Here is a 19,220-nt window from a genome sequence, read left to right on the forward strand (position 1 = left end):
AATTCCTTCTATCAAGAGATATCACATCCCTTCTAAGTCTTCTCATCTTTAATCTCAACATCCTTAATTCTTTTAAATGGTATGAATTAAAAAAAAAAACCTTTCTTATGGAAGGGTTCCTTTGTATATGCTCTAGATTATTAATAACATTACCAATAGAGCAGCATACCAGATATCATCTGAGCAGAACAGAATTTATTGAGACATCTTCCTAATACTACATTTTATGCATCTTTTTAGGAGCCCAAAGATTCCATTAGTTTTTAGGATTCAGAACAAACTTTCTAGCCTCTATTTTTTTTCCAGAAAGGTATTCAGAAAAATGATACCCAATCATATCTTCTCCATCTTATACTTTTGACTTATACTTATACATCTTATACTTATGACTTTTGGAGCTTAAGCATAAGATTTTACTTTTACCTCTGTTAAATTTACATTTATCCTCAATAAATCCTGTAGAGCAAAAAAGTATCTGAGGCACCTATTTAAGATTATAAGTTGCCACAGAGGAAAATCCCTCACTGGGAGTCCCACATATTTGAACTGCACAGGTCCAGACACAAAAATCTAATGCCATTAGATTAAAATACAATATTTCAACCTGTCAAGATTTTTATGAATCCTGACTGTTATTTACTATGTTAACTTTCCCTTTTTTATTTATGACATTTGTAACTTTGATAAGTATGCTAAAAATATCAAATTACTTAAAGTAGTAATAAAAATATAGAACAGCCTTTAGCTAATTGTAAATACTGGGATAGAAATCCCTTGGAGATATCTTTTCAAGAGACAAGACTAATGACTACTTTTTTATGTCCAGCAATTCAACCAGTATCAAAATCATTTAATTATATTTTGATCAATCTTATAGCCCTCCAACTTTTTCACAAAAAATATAATGCAAATATTTCTCAAATGTTTTATCACAATACACATAAATTATATTGGTATTATTCCCTTGATCTACCAGTTTATTAATTTTGTAAAAAAATAATTTAGTCTAGAATGATCTGTTCTTGATGAAGTCAGGCTGGGGATTACTCCCTTTTTTGGCACCATTCCTTTAATAATACATTCTAATAACATATCAAAACTTATGGATGTACATAGCTAATACAGTTTGGAGAAGAAAAATTACATTCCTAAAAATATACATTAACAAAATAGAAAAAGAGAAAATTGATGAAGTGAATTTGCATTTAAAGTTAAAAGCTAAAAATAAACCCAAAATAAATCCAAAAGAGGAAAAATAGATAAATTGGAAACAAAAATCATAAAATTCATAAACAAATCTAAAATATGATACTTTGAAAAGACTAGCAAAATTGGTAAACCTGATTAAAAATGAATTGGAAAATTAAATTAGCAAAGTGAGCAAAGAAACTCAGAAGAAAGAAAAAGAATTATTAGGATATATCATACATTTATATGTCAACAAACCTGCATACTCAAAAGAAATAAAGGGTTACCCCCCAAAATATAAAATCTCCAAATTAATTAAACATCAATTGGTTATCTTAAATAATCCAGTTTCAGAGAAGGAAATTGAACTACCTGTTATGGAATTACCAAAAGGGAAAAATTGGTAAAGACAAATTCTATTAAACTTTTAAAAGAACAATTAAGGCTTATTCATAGAAAATATTTCTAAAATTGATAAATAAACATTTTACATGATTACTTTTATAAGATAAATATAGTCCAAATACCTAATTGGGAAAGGAAGAAACAAAACAAAACAGAGTTATATTCCAGTATTTATTAATGTCTATTGATTAAAAATTTTAAATAACAGCCTAGCAAAAGACTACCACAATTTATCCAACAAATCATTTATTATGGTAAAGTTGGATTTTCCTAGGGAAAATGATTATTAAACATTAGAAAACAAATAACTCATTTTAAAAATCTAAAATAACAATCAAATTATTTTAAAGAAGCTTTTGCCAAGTATAAAAGTATATACAAAAAAGGCAAACACAAAAAATGTAGGCATGAAGGGATTACTTTAAGTATGATTTAAAATAATCTCTAAAATCAAAACCTAAAAAAATGTAACAGGAAAATACTGAAAGCTTTCCCAGTGTCATAAGACTTTAAGCAAAGATTTTCTCCTTTTCCACTATTTTTTCTAATATAAATAGATGAAAACATTAATTAAATATTTATTCAGTTCCAGATACTGTGGTAAGTGCTGATAATACAAATACAAGCAAAATAAAGAAAAATACAATCTCTAAGCTCAAGGAGCTCATGTTCTCTGACTGAGGATTTCCCACCTCCCTTTCTTCTCTGTAAAGATAGTATTTTATCTCTTCATTATCATTTCAGCTTAATATATTTTAAGGCATTCCTATTCCCATTGATTTTTGATCTCTCACCCATAAGCCCTCTCATCACTTCCCTGCTTCCCTCCCTCCATTTTTCTCTTTCCCTAAATTTAAAGTCCTGTATAACTTGGTTTTTTTTTCATTCTTCATTTTTATCTAGGTATTTATTTCCTTCTTTCCTTCTTTTCTTTCAGTTAAGTCAACATGTAGAATTCCACCTTCATGTCTTCCTTTTTAGTTTGTTTAATTAGTTTTTTTTATTTTATTTTCTCTACTTTTTTTTCCTTTAAAAAAGATACCCTCCTTATTTTCTTCATTATTTTTCCTCCCTTGCCATTAATTCTGGATTTTATTCCTTAATTCATAGCCCTTATGCTTATTTATTTCATTTTCAGTCTCTATATTTCTTATGGAATTAAAGTTTCTACAGTACCTATTTTGAGTTTTATCTTTTATATAGTTTCTATGTCATTGCCTAATAGATCTTGCTCCATCCACCTTTTTATGTTTTGCCTAACTCTGACAACTACCAGTTCCAGAGGAGAGGAGGGGAGGAATTGGGAGAGATTACAATTGTCCTTTCCACATCATGACTTTATTTTTTGTAGTTTCAGGAATTTTGGGGGTTTGTTTTGTGGAAGCTAACAGATGACATGCAAAGACCAACAAACAATACAGGAAAGTTTATAAACTCAGAAATAAATAAAATATATGCATAACATCAACATATATTATCTTTTAATACCATAATAATTCTCTGGTATAAAGGGTGGGTCAAAAATTTTATGCATATTTTCTATATTGGAGGGGTGCTGTTCTCCTAACCCCCTGCATGGTGGGAATAACTATATTACCTTTTACACATTTTTTTAACTTTCCATGATAGTTCCCATGGTTACCTCTAAGAATTATGATTCTCTTTCTCCTGAGGAAGTATGAATAGCATCTCTAAGTCTCAAATTCTTTCAGCTATTTCAATTCAATTTCAATTTTAAGGAATTCAATTAATTCCTATCTCCTCCAAAATATCTTCCTCCATGGCACTGTTTTCAGTGAAATCTCTTATAACCATTGAAATTACATTTCCTTCTTTCTTTGCCTGTTTCAGTCTCTCCCTTTTACTTTTTCATCCATTCCCTTGTATGCCTTTTTTTTCTGACAGACTATTAAGATGTATTTTCTCTTTGTTTTTAATCTTTGACTTGACTAGGGTACATAACCTATTTTCCTCTACATCTTCTTTCCATCTCCCTTTTTTTTACATGCTCTCATATTCTGCAGCATTGAGGTTTAGTCCAGGATGTTTTAGGCTTGTTCCTCTACCATTGCCACAATTTTATTTGACTTCTTTTAACCTTGTCTCCTTATGTTCTTTCAGAAAGAAATTTCATAATGGTATCTGTGGTTAATCCAATGGTTGTCTTTTATCTTTTTAGTACTTCCTCCTTTTTCTGAGGTAATTTCTTACATTACCTGTATTTTCCTAGTGAATACTCTAGTTGTTTCCTTTTCTTATATTTCTATTGATGGGAGCTATCAGAAGATATTTATGAGGATATAGAGACAACTTTTCAACCTACATTTTAATAAAAATATACATAAAATCAAAAGAAGAAAAGGTAATATAGTGAAAACAAAATAATAGAATGAAAATGTCTTCTGATAGCTCCAGTATTTCTTCCCAACTGGAATTATTTCTCTTTCTGTTTTTAGAGCTTTATTCTTGAGAGCTTCTTACCACTCTGGGGCTAATATAATTTTTAATGATGATGGTGATAAGCTAACATTAATCAAGTGCTTAAAAGTGCTTTAAAGTTTTCAAAGCAATTTATGCACACTTTATTCCTCACAACAACCCTGTGAAGAAAGTGTTATTATAACCCCTATTTTATGGATGAGGAAACTGAGACTAAGAGGTTAAGTAAAACATGATTCAAATTCTGTTATTCTTGACTTCATGTCTAGTATTCTACCAACTATGCCACGTAAATATGGAATTTAAGTATGGAATCATACATGAGATTCTAATCCATTCTCTTCACCTTTTGAAATTTTCCACTTTCAAATCTAGGTGCATGCCAGAGGTCTGCCTTTCCTCTATTTCCCTATCATAAATCAAAGATATAGTTAGTGGTCATTTCCCCTTTCTTTCTAAACCCAGGATCATACGCATCACTTCCATCATTTCTCTTTTAGCAACCAATTTCTTTTCAGTTAGAATAAAATTCAGAGTAGAATTTCCCCTTGTTGGCTTCCTCTACTTTTTAAAGGATTAAATTATTAAGGCAAATTAAGAAATTACTTGTCACTCATTTTGTCAGGTAGAGATGTTCAACATTTATTTTATTCAATTATATCATAATTGAATTCCTCTTTATTATGTTATAATACTTGTGTATCATATTGGTTTTCTGTTTCCTAAATTAATGTGTTGATTACTCCTGTCTAAGGTGGCATATAATATGTCACAAAGTAGCTTGCTTCTGCCATTATTGGTCTTACCTAGCTGTTTTGTACCAGTTTCTGAATTTTCATGACTATTATCTTCTTAATAATGCTACTTGCATTTTCCTCCTTTTGTTTATTCTATTCTTTTGGAATAAGATATGTCCTTTTAGAGCCATATTTCAGTTGTAAGGTTCATCTTATCAAGTCTCAGTGATATCTACATGGTAAAATTTTTCTGTTTAGTTTAAAATTTGTCTGCTTTTTTCTTGAATATTACCTATACTTTGTGCACTGTATAGTTTGAGACATTTGAGAACATGGCTTCTATTCATAGTTTCTCTATTATGTCTGCTATCTTGTGAACCCCTGGATGTTGCTAATATTATTCTTATTATTACCATCTTAGATTCTGATGTAGAATTTTTTAAAAGCCAAAGTCCAAACCTTGGTATTTGGGAACTTTGACTTTATCTGACAGACTGTCTTACTCCTATCCATTGCACATCTTCTTCCTGATGTTCAGTTCCTCTTAACCTGTTCCTTTCTTCAAATCTCTTTATATCTGAAATCTTTGTCTGGAAACGGCCAAACTGAGACTTCTCACTTTCTAACTAATTTGGAACTCTCTTCTATTATATCAAAAGTCGGACACTAACTGCTCCTGAGTAGACTGATCTTTCTCTCTGTAAAATGCCTACACCTCTTCAGGTTTTCCTGACCTACTATCATGAATGTTTCCCAATGGCCCACCCATTGAACTGACAAGAATATGATGTACTTATGTGTCAAGTTCTGGTGACAGCCTTTTGCAAAAATGTTATGTTTTCCCTCCTTCTTCCTGAGCCTCTCTAGTGATAGCTTTGATTTTTGCTTCACTGACCAATAGTAGTAATCAACTATTGTCTCAATTTGGGTGCATAGGCTATTCTATTTTTGGAGGAATAAGATGCTGCCCAGTTTTGTAGATGGATGATACCTAGGTATAATTCTTTTCTTCTCCATTTTCTTTACTATGTTCCAAGACTAAGGCTAATCTCCCCAGTAACTTTCCTTTAAACATTCAAAATAAAAGGACTTTATTGCTTTTTAGAATTGAATGTTTTGCCTATTTCTTTTGCAAAACTCCTTTTAGTTAGAGCAACAGACTGCATTAGATTTCTGATATTTCAACTACTATCTATGATTGGTAGATATATATATATATATATATATATATATATATATATATATATATATAAAGCAGTTTTTTTCTCCTTTGCTTTTCATTTTAAAGCCTTACTGATATTTGTTATGGGTAGAGCAAATATATTCTTACCAGTCTTTCTTAAGTACTCTTCATCCCTAGCCAATGGTCTATTGTTTTTATGTTCTAAACTCTAATACAGAAATATGTCTCATTCTCAGACATCGTATTTTTTTTCCTTTTTATTTATTTATTTTTTAATAGCCTTTTATTTACAGGTTATATGTATGGGTAACTTTACAGCATTGATAATTGCCAAACCTCTTGTTCCAATTTTTCCCCTCCTTCCCCCCACCCCCTCCCCCAGATGGCAGGATGACCAGTAGATGTTAAATATATTAAAATATAAATTAGATACTCAATAAGTATACATGACCATGACCAAACTGTTATTTTGCTGTACAAAAAGAATCGGACTCTGAAATATTGTACAATTAGCTTGTGAAGGAAATAAAAAATGCAGGTGGGCATAAATATAGGGATGGGGAATTCAATGTAATGGTTTTCAAACATCTTCCAGAATTCTTTTGCTGGGTGTAGCTGGTCCAGTTCATTACTGCTCCTTTGGAACTGATTTGGTTCATCTCATTGCTGAGGATGGGCCAGGCCCATCAGAATTGGTCATCATATACTATTGTTGTTGAAGTATATAATGATCTCTTGGCCCTGCTTATTTCACTCACATCAGTTCGTGTAAGTCTCTCCAGGCCTCTCTGAAATCACTCTGTTGATCATTTCTTACAGAACAATAATATTCCATAATATTCATATACCACAATTTATTTAACCATTCTCCAATTGATGGACATCCACTCAGTTTCCAGTTTCTGGCCACTACAAACTGGGCTGCCACAAACATTCATGCACATACAGGTCCCTTTCCCTTCTTTATGATCTCTTTGGGATATAAGCCCAGTAGTAACACTGCCGGATCAAAGGGTATGCACAGTTTGATAACTTTTTGAGCATAGTTCCAAATTACTCTCCAGAATGGTTGGATGTATTCACAGTTCCACCAACAATGTATTAGTGTCCCTGTTTTCCCACATCCCCTCCAACATTCCGCATTATCTTTCCCTGTCATGCTAGCCAGTCTGACAGGTGTATAGTGGTATCTCAGAGTTGTCAGACACCATATTTTTAACCAGCTATTTAATTTCCCAAAGTAAGGCTCTTCTTCATAAATATCAGTCTTAAGAGACAAAAATCTATGCCCCTAAGGTCTTCATTTCCTTCTAAGATTGTAATCTTTAGGAATATTTTCTAAGTTCTTTCTGATTATACCAGAACTAGGTAGTATTCATCTCATTTGACATGTCTTTCTTAAAAGGTTCTCCATCATATTTTTTATATATACCCTAGGAAGATTCATGCATTTTCTTAATTATTATTGTGCCTAATATCATTATTAGGTCAATAAATAGCTGCCTTGATCTGCCTCTTAATAAATTCAATTTAGTGTTCATTAAAGTGTTGAAATAAATATTAAATCAACAATCCTCAAAAGGTCACAAAAGTAAGGCATTCTGCACTGGACTATAATCCTTCTTGGGACCAAATGGGTTAATATTAGAGAGGAAATGACTGTCTTCTCTTCCATTGGGTTCTTTCTTTATGATGGTTCCAGATGATGTTGCTTTTTAGAATAGTAGCCTTTACCAGGGAGAAATTAACCTCTGCCACTGGCACTCAAAAATGTTATATTTATTTTTTTATTAGATTTTATACACAAATGTTTGGATTCATATTAAAAGTGATAACCCAAGATTTCTTAGATAAGATGGATAGTTGTTATTGGATTTGTTGAGAGATCATGGAGATTCATTTAGTAGTACTTAGTGAAATCATCTATTAAGATGTTGGCAAAATGAGAGTAAGTTTTTCTACCTTCCATTCTTTAGCTATAGCCAGTTTGATTTTATCTATATGTTTGCTTATAAGAAAGAATTATTCTTAATTAATTACTTTCTAGAATATATTTCTAGGTGTAGATTCCTTGACAGCCCAGATGCTGTTTGTTTTCTTAGGAAGCAAGATGATCTGGGGATAAAGTATACTGAAAAAGAGGATTATTCTAATTGAAGCTAATGCATAAAGTCCAAGAGTTAATCCAAGTTTGTGCTTTAGAGAAGCTTTTTATTGTTGTATCTGGAGGATTTCCTTTCTTAGTTTAAGATTGTATGTTGTATATACTTTAACACATTTAACATGTATTGGACTATCTGCCATCTTGGGGAGGGGGTGGGGGAAAGAAGGGGAAAAGTTGGAACAGTAGGTTTTGCAAGGGTCAGTGTTGAAAAATTACCCGTGTATATGGTGCATATGTTTTGTAAATAAAAAGCTACAATAATAAAAAAAAAGATTGTACGTTGTATGTGTCCCCAAATAATAGATTTTAAAGGTGTGATTTTCTAACAAGATATAAATGTAATAAACATTGGGCCATTCTGGAAAGCAATTTGGGATTATCCAAAAAAAGTGATTAAAGTACTATGTCCTTTAACCTAGAGAATTTACTTCTTGTCATAAAGCTGAGAATGTTACAGAAAGATACTATATTTACCAAAATATTCATAGCAGTACTTCATACAGTAGCAATAATACTGGAAACAAAGTAGGCTCATTGATAAGGGGAAATAACTAAACAAATCACAATAAATATTGCATTGTAAGAAATGACAAATATGAAAAATTTAAAAGATAGGAAGGCATAGAAATCAAATTTATGGGAAATAAACAGAAGCAGGAAATTTTTCACAATGTGAACATTTTTTAAAAACACCTTAAAGAAATTACGTTGAAAAATTTAGCCCAAGAGAACCCAAAAGAAGAGTTGAGAAAAAGTGCCTCCTTCCTTTCCTGACTTTGATAGGGATTTGCATGCATGCAACATTGTATATATTGTCAAATAGCGAATATTTTCATCTGTTTTGCTGAATTAATTTCTGCCCTCTCATTCTGAATTTTTCCTATACAAGATAGTTCCCTGGGGAGGGGAAAGATGAGAAATGTTCATAATTGAAGTTGAGGTAAGAACCAAGGCATCAATACAAATAAGATCAATTTTAAAATACTGACTTTTGAAAATTGACAATGATCTGTCTTGTCTTCTGGATTGTGGGGGTACATATCTGCAAACAGATCAAGTTTGCATCTTGGTTTCTGTCTTTGTTTATGCTCAGTGCTCTCTGTAGCTCTGAGATTTTTATTATTCAGTAATTTGAAAGTACTGAGTAATAATTTTCATATAACAAAAGTACATAATCAGCAATACTTTGTCACTGCCAAACTTGAAATGTGCATTCTGGTGTTAATTGTAAAAATGATACCAAGAAAGTCTTTGATTCAAAGAGGGAGTTGGGGAAAAAGCTAGAATCTGTCCTGGGAGTTGGGTTTCAGTTTGTTTTGTTATATAGGCAAGGTAGTCTGTCCTTTTTCCCACATGTGGTAGATATGAGTGACTACAAATTACAGTTTTGGAGTTGCAGCTGTTAGTCTTTGGTAACTCCCTAAATTGGCAGGTTTCCAGGACTGAATAAATTTTTTTTTACTTCAGTCTAAAATGAAGAACTTGCAATGTTCTGAATTTGGCAAATTAAATGTTTTGGTTTTCACTGCTTTTCAAGTAACCATTTATAACCCACAGATGTTACAATCAAACATTTCTCATCGGATATGCTTATGTAATTTAAAGAAGAAAAGATAAAAAATTATACAACTTTTTTTTGCTACTGGGAAAAATGTCTAAAAGAGATGGTAGTTGGCGACTTGGGCACAAATTATACACATAACTTTACTGGGACAGTTGTTGGGGAGAGCGAAAGAGAAAGGAAGAGAGATTAATTTTGCATTTGGGTAAGAACACATTCATTAAAGATAAATATGAATTGAGCAGGTAAGAATGTTTGTTGCATGAGTCTTTGAATTAGAGATAATGAGGTAGAGGGAAATAAATTATAATGAAAATGCATTTATAGTTATTTCTATATTTTGATGGATCCATGATCTCATGAGTATAGGCACAACTTTTACCTATGTAGATTGATTACAACCCTTCTGTATCTTCTCATCATATATGATTCCTATCTATGTCCTCACCATAAATCTTTCCATCTGCTAATTTCACTGGAGGCCTTCCTTTAGGTATTTGGACATTTCATGGATACTAGTGTACCACCTGAATTATCTGTGTTATAGCCTTTGCATTCTAGCCACTGTGCCTTCTATGGGCTGCTATCCATCTAACTTTATGCTATATTATAGGCAATAATCATTCCTTATCCATCTGTTTTAATTTTTTAAATTCTATTGTGAATTGCTAAGTCACTATTTTGAGTGGCTATAGATATAATTTATAGAGCTATAGTATATAGTATATAGCTTTGATACCATCACTGCAGTATTATTCACCACAGGAATATTTATAGAACTTCATCATCTATAAGGTTCACCTCTTTCATTTTTATATTCTCTATATGGGTGAACACCTTTAGTGAACAAGTTTTCATTTTTATACATTGCTTGATATTGGTAATCAGAGGATCACTGAGCAAAACTAATTTCTGACTTTCTTCTTCAAAGAATTTTACATAATCTTAATATCTGTTTTTTTGTGGAATTTTGATAAATATTTTGTGGAAAGAAAACTACATAGATATATACATATATCTTTAGTTTTCAACATTCACCTTTGCAAAATCTTGTGTTCCAAGTTTTTCCTGAGGGGGGGGAAAACCCTGCAAGCAAATAACAACAAAAAGAAAGTGAAAATACTATGCTTTAATCCACATTCAATCTCCATAGTTCTCTCTTTGGATGATGATGATTTTACCATCACAAGTCTTGGAACTGATTTAAATCACCTCATTATTGAAAAGATCAAAGTCTATCACATAATTGTGTTAATCATCACATAATCTTGTTGTTGCTTCATACAATGTTATCTTGGTTCTGCTCACTTCAGTTAGCATCAGTTCATGTAAGTCTTCTTAGGTTTTTCTGAAATCAATCTGCTCATCATTTCTTAGAGAACAGTAATATTCTATTACATTCATATACCATAACTTATTCAGTCATTCCCCAACTGATAGGCATTCAGTCAATTTCTAGTTTCTTACCATTTCAAAAGTCCTCAAAAGAAGGCTGCTACAAACTTTTTTTTTGTACATTATGCTTTTTTCTTTTTTTTCCCCTTTTTTATGATCTTTTTGGAATACAGACCCAGTATAGATACTGCTGAATCAAAGGGTATGCATAGTTTAAAAGCCCTTTGAACATAGCTCCAAATTGCTCTCCAGAATGGTTAATCATTTCACAACTCCACCAACAATGCATTAGTTTTCCACTTTTCTCACATCCCCTCCAATAGTTCTCATTATCTTTTCTTGTCATTTTAGTCAGTCTGGGAGTGGTGAAGTGGTACCTCAGAGTTGTATTTCTTTGAATTTCTCTAATCAACAGTAATTTAGAGCATTTTTCAAATGACTAGAAATGACTTTAATTTTATCATCTGCAAATTATTCATATCATTTGATGAATTATCAATTAGGAAATGGCTTGTGTTATTATAAATTTGAGTCAGTTCTCTATATATTTTAGAAACATTTATCAGAACCCTTATCAGAAACACTGGATGTAAAAAATACTTCCCAGGTTTCTGCTTCCCTTCTAATCTTGACTGCATTGGTTTTATATGTATAAAACCTTTTAAATTTAATGTAAACATTATTTAGGATAGATTTTTTTCTACTGAAACAAATACTTTTTTTGTTTGTGTAATCAACAGATGATGGATGCTATGGGATCTTCTTGTATATTCTGCACCTCAGTGAAATATGTGATTGTAAATGTTTGCTATTGAAAATTGTCTAGGAAAGCTTGCATGTTCCCTTCAACTTTTTTTTGGTTATTTTGTGCATGTCATTCTCATGAAGATTTTACAGAACTATGAAAATAGGTATATGAAAGTAGGTATCAGTAGTTACTGATGTCTTTTTTCATCTTTTTGATAACAAAATCATTTGAATCTTTTCCATTCTTTTGGTAACTTCTCTTGGATATACATTGAAAATTGATCCCTAAGGGCTTTTAAAATTGTTTTGCCTACAATATGGGTTTTTTCAATGTGTATTTGGTTAAGTCCAGCTTCTTTTCCAAACATTATCATCTTATTTTGTTTTGCCTTAGTTTTGTTTTTGTTGATCTTGACAAAAAACACAGTCACAACCAATATAAAGTCTCTTCCCTCAAACAATATCTCTTCCATTTAACAAGTAATTGGTCTGACATATCCCCTTTCCACTTTTGTCATTATTTGTTAACAGAAAATGTTTGTAAAATTTAAAAAATAATTTGGTATTTATGATTTTATTGTATCTGATCAGCATACATTTATGTTGTTTGGTGCTGTCTGAATTTGCCTGATTTATAATCATTGTCCATATTTTATTTTGGCATTGATTTCATGTGTCTCACAAATACAGATCTTCCCAAATACTCTGAATTATTTTTAATTTTTTAATTGTTATTTTTTGTTGTAATTTAATTTATGAGAGTCCCATTTGAGGACAGCTAAATGGTGCAGTGGATAAAGCACCAGCTATGAAGTCAGGAGTACCTGAGTTCAATTTCAGACTGAGGACACTTACACACTTACTGGCTATGTGACCTTGGGCAAGTCACTTAAATTAAAATGCCTCTAACATAAAACTAAAAAAAAAAGAGCCCCATTTGCTTTGGTTGATTGATAATCAAATATTTTATACATTTTGAAATTATTTTAAATGGGATTTCTCTTTCTTTTGTTTTATTATAAATGTTTTCTCCATCCCTTTTAGTGGTGTCAAATTCAAATGAAAACAGAGTCTGTTAAATTGTACATAAGGATCCCTACAGTCTCTACATTAACATTAAAAAACTCATATTAATATTATTTATGTTCTATTGAATGTTATTTATTTTGTTAAATATTTAATAATTACTTTTTAATCTGGTTCTGTTTGATTCCTCTAGTCAAGAAAATTAATAAAAACACTAAACCCTAATTTGTAACTCTTGATGATTTCTGAGATTTATAAAATGTATTTATGTTGAAAATATGAGAATTTACTCTCCCAACTGAATCCAGTTGACTTTGGCATAAACATAGTCCTCATCTCACATTGTAGAAAATATTTTTGCCACGGGATTTTGTCTGTTCAATGAGTTGAAATTTTCTTCCTTTCCTCCTGTGAACTCACTCATTCTTATTTTTTATAGATCTTTTTCTTGCTGAGATATTCTGGATTTATTTTTTACACTATTCTTTTTGATTAATATACATCTTTTACCTCTCACCTCACCTCTATGCACTCTTCCATTCCTCAATTCAATGTTTTAAAATACATTGATTCATCTGAAAAAGAGATATTTCAAGCCTCTTCCTCTACCATTACTTTTTGTATTTTTAAAAATTCTTCTTTTTTCTTTAATACTTGAATATTTTTAGAAATTTCTAAATTATTCCTCTAATGCTATTTAAATATGTGTTTCTATTTATTTTTCTTTTTATTGGTTTCTAGAGATGAAGTAATTATTAAATTATTTGTGTTTTTCTTAGTAATTACATTATCCTTTCTGTGTAGCTTGAAGAATTTGCAAATTGAAAAATCTGTTCTTTCGTAAGTAACATTCTAAATGCTACACTTTTAAGGTCCTCTCAGATTTTTTATTAATGATTAGATTTTCAGAGGATGTCATTTTAAGTTTTGTCTTATGTTTCTTTACTTTCTAGAATATAGTATTTCATTCTTTCTACAGTTTCTGGGAGATACACAATGATTCTGTGTTGTCCAAATTTCAGATATTCTGTTATTCAAGTTCTGTTCCTTAATACCACAATACAGTTTGTTAGAACAGGAGTAGAGTGTGCTAGCAGAGTCTACAACAGGATCAGGAAAATTCTTAACTGTTTCTCAGAGTACAAGCAAAAGGGTCAGGTTGTGCACTGGTAGAACTTGAGGCTGATTAGACATGTGGTCTTACATAGTTGTTTAGAAGGGAAACTATGAATGAGTGAATGAAAAAAAAAATTTATCTAGTGCTTAATGTGTGGCAAGCATTATGCTTGCCTCCATGGCTGCACTGAGCATACAAATAAATAGAAAATAGTCCTTTCCCTCAAGGAGTTTATATTCTAATGAGGAAACAACACCCTTAATAGAATGGTGTTTGAGGTCCATGAGCAGAGGCATGAGTAGATTGAGAAATACATTGAGATACCTTCCACAAGGAACAATCACAGAGGTCACCTAATTAGATTTTTAAAAATTTGAAATCGGGAATGGAGGATGGCATGGTGGCTGGTGTGGAAATGTTGATAATGAAGTCAAGCATGATTGGAATCTGAACTAAGCTGTAGTGAATTGTTGAGATAACTACTAGTCAGCATGGGTGAAGGGGGTCTAGAACATGAATTCTGAATATGAAAGGATTAAGTTCCCCAGGGTTTTGTGTCTCAACTGGACAGTATAGTGGCTAGTATGGAAAGATCCAATTATTAAAACCAGGCTTGGTTAGAATCTCCCAAGAGTTCTATTGTATGACTAAGACATCCACCAATCAGCAAATAGCCAGGAAAGAATATCTTTGCTATTCAGCAGAATTTTTCTATTCCTTCCAGACTTGATGATTCAATTCCTCCAAGCAGGGTATCTGGGTTAGTTTAGAAAGCCTGATTTGCTTTCTTTATGCTAAAGAATTATATTACTGTGTTCATCATTCATATGTGCAAATATAGATTAAAAGCACCCCTAATTTTATCTCACTTTGTGCTCCCCTTAGATAGTCAACACATTCTTATCATCATGTTTATCAGTGCATCTTGTGGACTTTTATCTCTGTTGCTCAAGTACGAGGCTGCCTTATTTATCCTTGTATCTTCCTTTAGCTCTTAATGCATTGCTTGATAATTTCTATTTGTTGAATGAAGTCACAGGTTTTAGAAACTGCTGCTGTTTATGACTGTGCTAATTCATCTTGTAGTCTGTCAGATACTTTTGTTTGGGGAAAAAAGAAAAACTCTCTCTAACTCTCTTCTCCTCATCCTCCTCCCCACCCCCTGTCTCCTAAGATAGATAACTTAGATAACAGTCATCATGGTATGGAAGGGTGGTGGGATGGGCATAGCTTGAGGATAATTGATTAGAATAATTGACAATAAGATAAGTTAAGGAGATTGATGAGAGCATGCATATGCCAAGGCAGTGGCAAACTCATTTATATGTGTGCCCTTCTCCATGCAGTCTTCAGGTATTGACATCTGGAACTTCAGTGACTGATCTAGTTGGTAGACATAGTGAGGCCCCTGAAGTCCTATTAGGGGATTTACTTCATTTTGCCAAAATTTTCCTTTTCACACTTATGCTATTTTTGATCAGATGATGTGGCTTTGTGGTACCTTAAAACAATTTTTTGAGTTAAAAAAGAAAACATAAACCATCACAGTCTTCTTATGGCTCATTTATTAATTATGTGGCAAATAGGATTTGTTTTATTGTTGTTTTTTGGCTAAGGATTGGATCAATGCAGGCTAATTATTAAAGCAAAAAAGAGCAATAATCACACTTGCAAATTATTATCGTAATATATTTATTATGATTATGATATTGCATATTATGACTCTTAAAGGTTTGCAAAACACTTTATAAATACTTTATCTTCTTCACAGCCACCCTTCCTATTTTTCAGATGCTGAAATGAGACAAGCTGAGGTTAAGTAACTTGATCAGCATTATATAGCTGGTATAAATGTCTGAGGTCAAATTTGAACTGATATCTATGCTAGATCATATCTAGCACTCTGTCCACTGTATGTCCCAACTTTATAATTTCATTCTTTTTTTTTTTAACTGTTTCACTTTTATCATTTTTTTCCTTAGCACTTAGGACAAAGCCCACCACATATTAACTACTTAATAAATGCTTGCTGATTGATTGACTTCAATTTCAAAGGCTAAATGATAGTTTGTTTATATCAGTGTCAGGAAAACTGGAATTCAATTCATTCCTCTGGCATATATTTATTGTGTTATCTTGGGCAAATCACTGACCATTTTACAGATAAGTAGCTTGTTTTGTTTGCTCAGTCATTGTTCAGTTCTGTCTGACTCTTTCTGACCCCATTTGAGATTTTCTTGGCAGAGGTCCTGTTGTGGTTTGCCATTTCCTTCTCCAGTTCATTTCACAGATCAGGCAACTGAGGCAAACAAGCTTAATGGCTTGTCCAGCGTCATGTAGTTATTAAGTATTTGAATCTAGATTTAAAATCAGGAAGAAGAGTCTTCCTGACCCCATCCTGTCACTCTATCCAGTATACTACTAGCTGTCCTAATAATATCAGAGATCTGCAAGTGAGATGTCAAAATCTAAGGTAAAACAGTTTCAACTGGTTTTGATCAGAGGATAAATCAGAACTTTTCTGCCAGGATGGAAGTTGGGCAGTATTTGACTGATAGGTTTTGGAATGATTTTGTAGAAAGTAGAATTGCTATAGCATAGCGGCACAAGTATTGGAAGTGACTAATTTAAAATTTTGATCAGGAAAACTGGAGATTGGTACTGGTAGATCCCTTTTGAGGCCAGGGAGATAAAAGATTAAAAATAGGAGCCATGTTCCCATAACAAAGCTAGAAAACTATGTAGGGCTGGAATCACGAATGGATGACAAGAGGTGCAGATAGATACAAGATCTGGGGATAAAGAGATTGGTGTGAAGTCTAAGAAAGCTGCTGAGTTCTCTTTTAGATGGATGAGTTTCTGACTGAGAGGATTTATGGGAAATGCAACTTTTTAATAAATGCTCAAGATTTTTGGGAAACCTATTCTTAGAAAAGACAGTCTTTGCTGGATTTAAGAGCACAGCTGACTATGATTTCATAGAAGACAGAAAATATGCTGATTCTAAATGGCCATAGCTTCCTTTGAATTTTTAGGTTTTTACTTTCTTCCTGTAAAAAAAATAATGATAGGTCTTTAGTAATGGGAAGGGTTAACCTAACTGATATTGTGTTTTATGTCATAACCAGATCTGTTTCCCCAGGAAAATGCTAAGTCTGATTAATGTTAAATAAGGTAATTATGAGATTCTAACAAATATGTGGAATTAAAGAAATTTCATCAAGAGATAATCCTGCATTTTTATGGGTCTCCATGAATACAGATTGTATTATTACATAATACACTAGATTAATAGTTAACTTGAAATTAATATCAGATGTGAAGTGGAGATAATTTATTAACTCAGTAATGGTTCTTCCTGCTATGGAAAAAGCAAGGTAGGCATGGTAGAACAAGCTTGTAATGCCTGCTATTGGGGAAGCTAAGGTTGGTGAATCACTGGAGGTTGGAAGCTCTGAACATCAGTTAGCTAAGTCAGTTGGGTATCTGCACTAAACCCAGCATTAATATGATAAGCCCTTCTCAATGAGAGTTCAGTGGGCTAACTGAAGCAATATGAACCAGCTGTGGTCAGAAATGAAGGATCAAGTGTTCTCTGCTGGTATTATTAATGTACTCAAAATGGCTGCTGCATTTCTCATCTAGATAAGATAGGGAGTCCTCATTTCAAAGAAAAAAAATTCAATCTCATCTTAAGTGACATTCACATTACCACGTGCATAATTATTTCATTGCATTTTTGTTATAATTTCTCCTATTCACCATTTATATTGTATTTTCTTATTATGACCTTTCTAAAAGAGTTGTTTTAGTCTGGTTGTCATGTCTCCTCATAGGTATTCTCTACTATAGAGCCTATTAACTTTCTTGACAAAATTAGCAGCAAACCCTTTCAGAAATATTTTTCAAGTAGAATGTCATTGAATAGTCTCTTTATTAAATAATTTCTGATCATTCTTCACCCAAACCCATACTCCTTCTGTCTCCCCATCTACACATCTTTTTTATCACTTGTTCCACTGATAGAGACAGATTGTTTTTCTAAAATTGCAGACAAAATTTCTACTTTCTAGAACAGCTTTGATTATGACTCTGTTCATATATTAGTTCCATTTAAATGTTGAGTTCATTGGATCTTATTTTTCTTTTTCTTTTGTGTGTGTGTATGTGCATTTGTTTCTCTTCTTTCTTCCAGCTGAACATATAGAGTTGTACAACAAATTATTCCATGGCTATATTGATTTGAAGATTGCACAAGACTTTATTTTAGCTTAGAAACCATTCTAAAGATAATTTCACTGGAATTAGCATTACAAAAATCCCTGTGAAGATGCTGATTTATCTGATAATTTTGAAAAAGTCTTTTAAATATTTCCTTTTTTCTAGAAAAGAAGAAAGCAAAAAAGAGCAAAACTACTAGTGATTGGAGAGAGCGAAGGAATGCCATTAGACTCAACAATGAGTATACTGTGGAAACATTGGTTGTGGCTGATGCTGATATGGTTCGATATCATGGTGCTGAAGCTGCACAGAGATTCATCCTCACTGTGATGAACATGGTATGATCTTAGAGACTCAGATTTTCTTTGTTCTAGTGGTTTATGCTTAAATTTTTTCTATCTTCTTGTCATCATTGTATTACTAAACTAAAAGAAGGAACATAGGATACAGTATATTTTGAAAGATCTTCACTTTTTAGTCAAGGTTTCTAAGAGGGACAGTCCATGGTCCTTAATGCTGGAAGCCCTTGGCAGCATTAGTACCAACTCAAAATTACTGGACAATTTATCTTTATTGTATCTGTTGGTGAGCCAGGTGCAGTTTAACAAAGAGAAAACTTAGAAGCTAAATTTTAGAGCTAGAAGAATTCAGTCATCTCATCTTATGTGAAAGGAATTTGAAATCAAATAGCCTTTCTATCTAAAGACAGCCTCTACAAGATTGCCCTCTTGATTTCTATAATTTCTCACTAGAGCATTGAACTCATGTCAGTATATTTCCTTTGTCATTTTAACCTTGGTTCTAGGCTTGGTTTTTGACTTGAGGTCATACCACAAGAAAATGATGGAACTGGAACTACTGAGTAGCTCTCTTGACTTAGCAACCTTACCTTTTTTTTTTTTTAATTATTCTACAAAAGTAAACTTCATTTGTAATTTAGTAAACTGTATTATGGTTTGAGTGTCTGAAGTGAGTTTGTTATTTGGAAAATAGATGTTATTTGTTCAACTAATTTTAACACTAATAATTAATGTTGA

The 19,220-nt window shown here is 32.2% G+C and overlaps 1 protein-coding gene across 2 annotated transcripts in view; it reads left to right on the top strand.

Moving 5' to 3' along the window:
- ADAMTS17 (ADAM metallopeptidase with thrombospondin type 1 motif 17) overlaps positions 1–19,220 on the top strand; it is a 473,015-nt gene that overhangs the window by 67,911 nt on the left and 385,884 nt on the right. For both annotated transcript variants that reach the window (XM_031955494.1, XM_031955493.1), the window contains exon 4: positions 18,349–18,521. In XM_031955494.1, the coding sequence (XP_031811354.1) occupies positions 18,349–18,521 (173 nt within the window). The remainder of the gene's footprint in view (positions 1–18,348; positions 18,522–19,220) is intronic.

Source organism: Sarcophilus harrisii, chromosome 2 (assembly GCF_902635505.1).
Source record: "Sarcophilus harrisii chromosome 2, mSarHar1.11, whole genome shotgun sequence".
Lineage (NCBI taxonomy): Eukaryota > Metazoa > Chordata > Mammalia > Dasyuromorphia > Dasyuridae > Sarcophilus > Sarcophilus harrisii.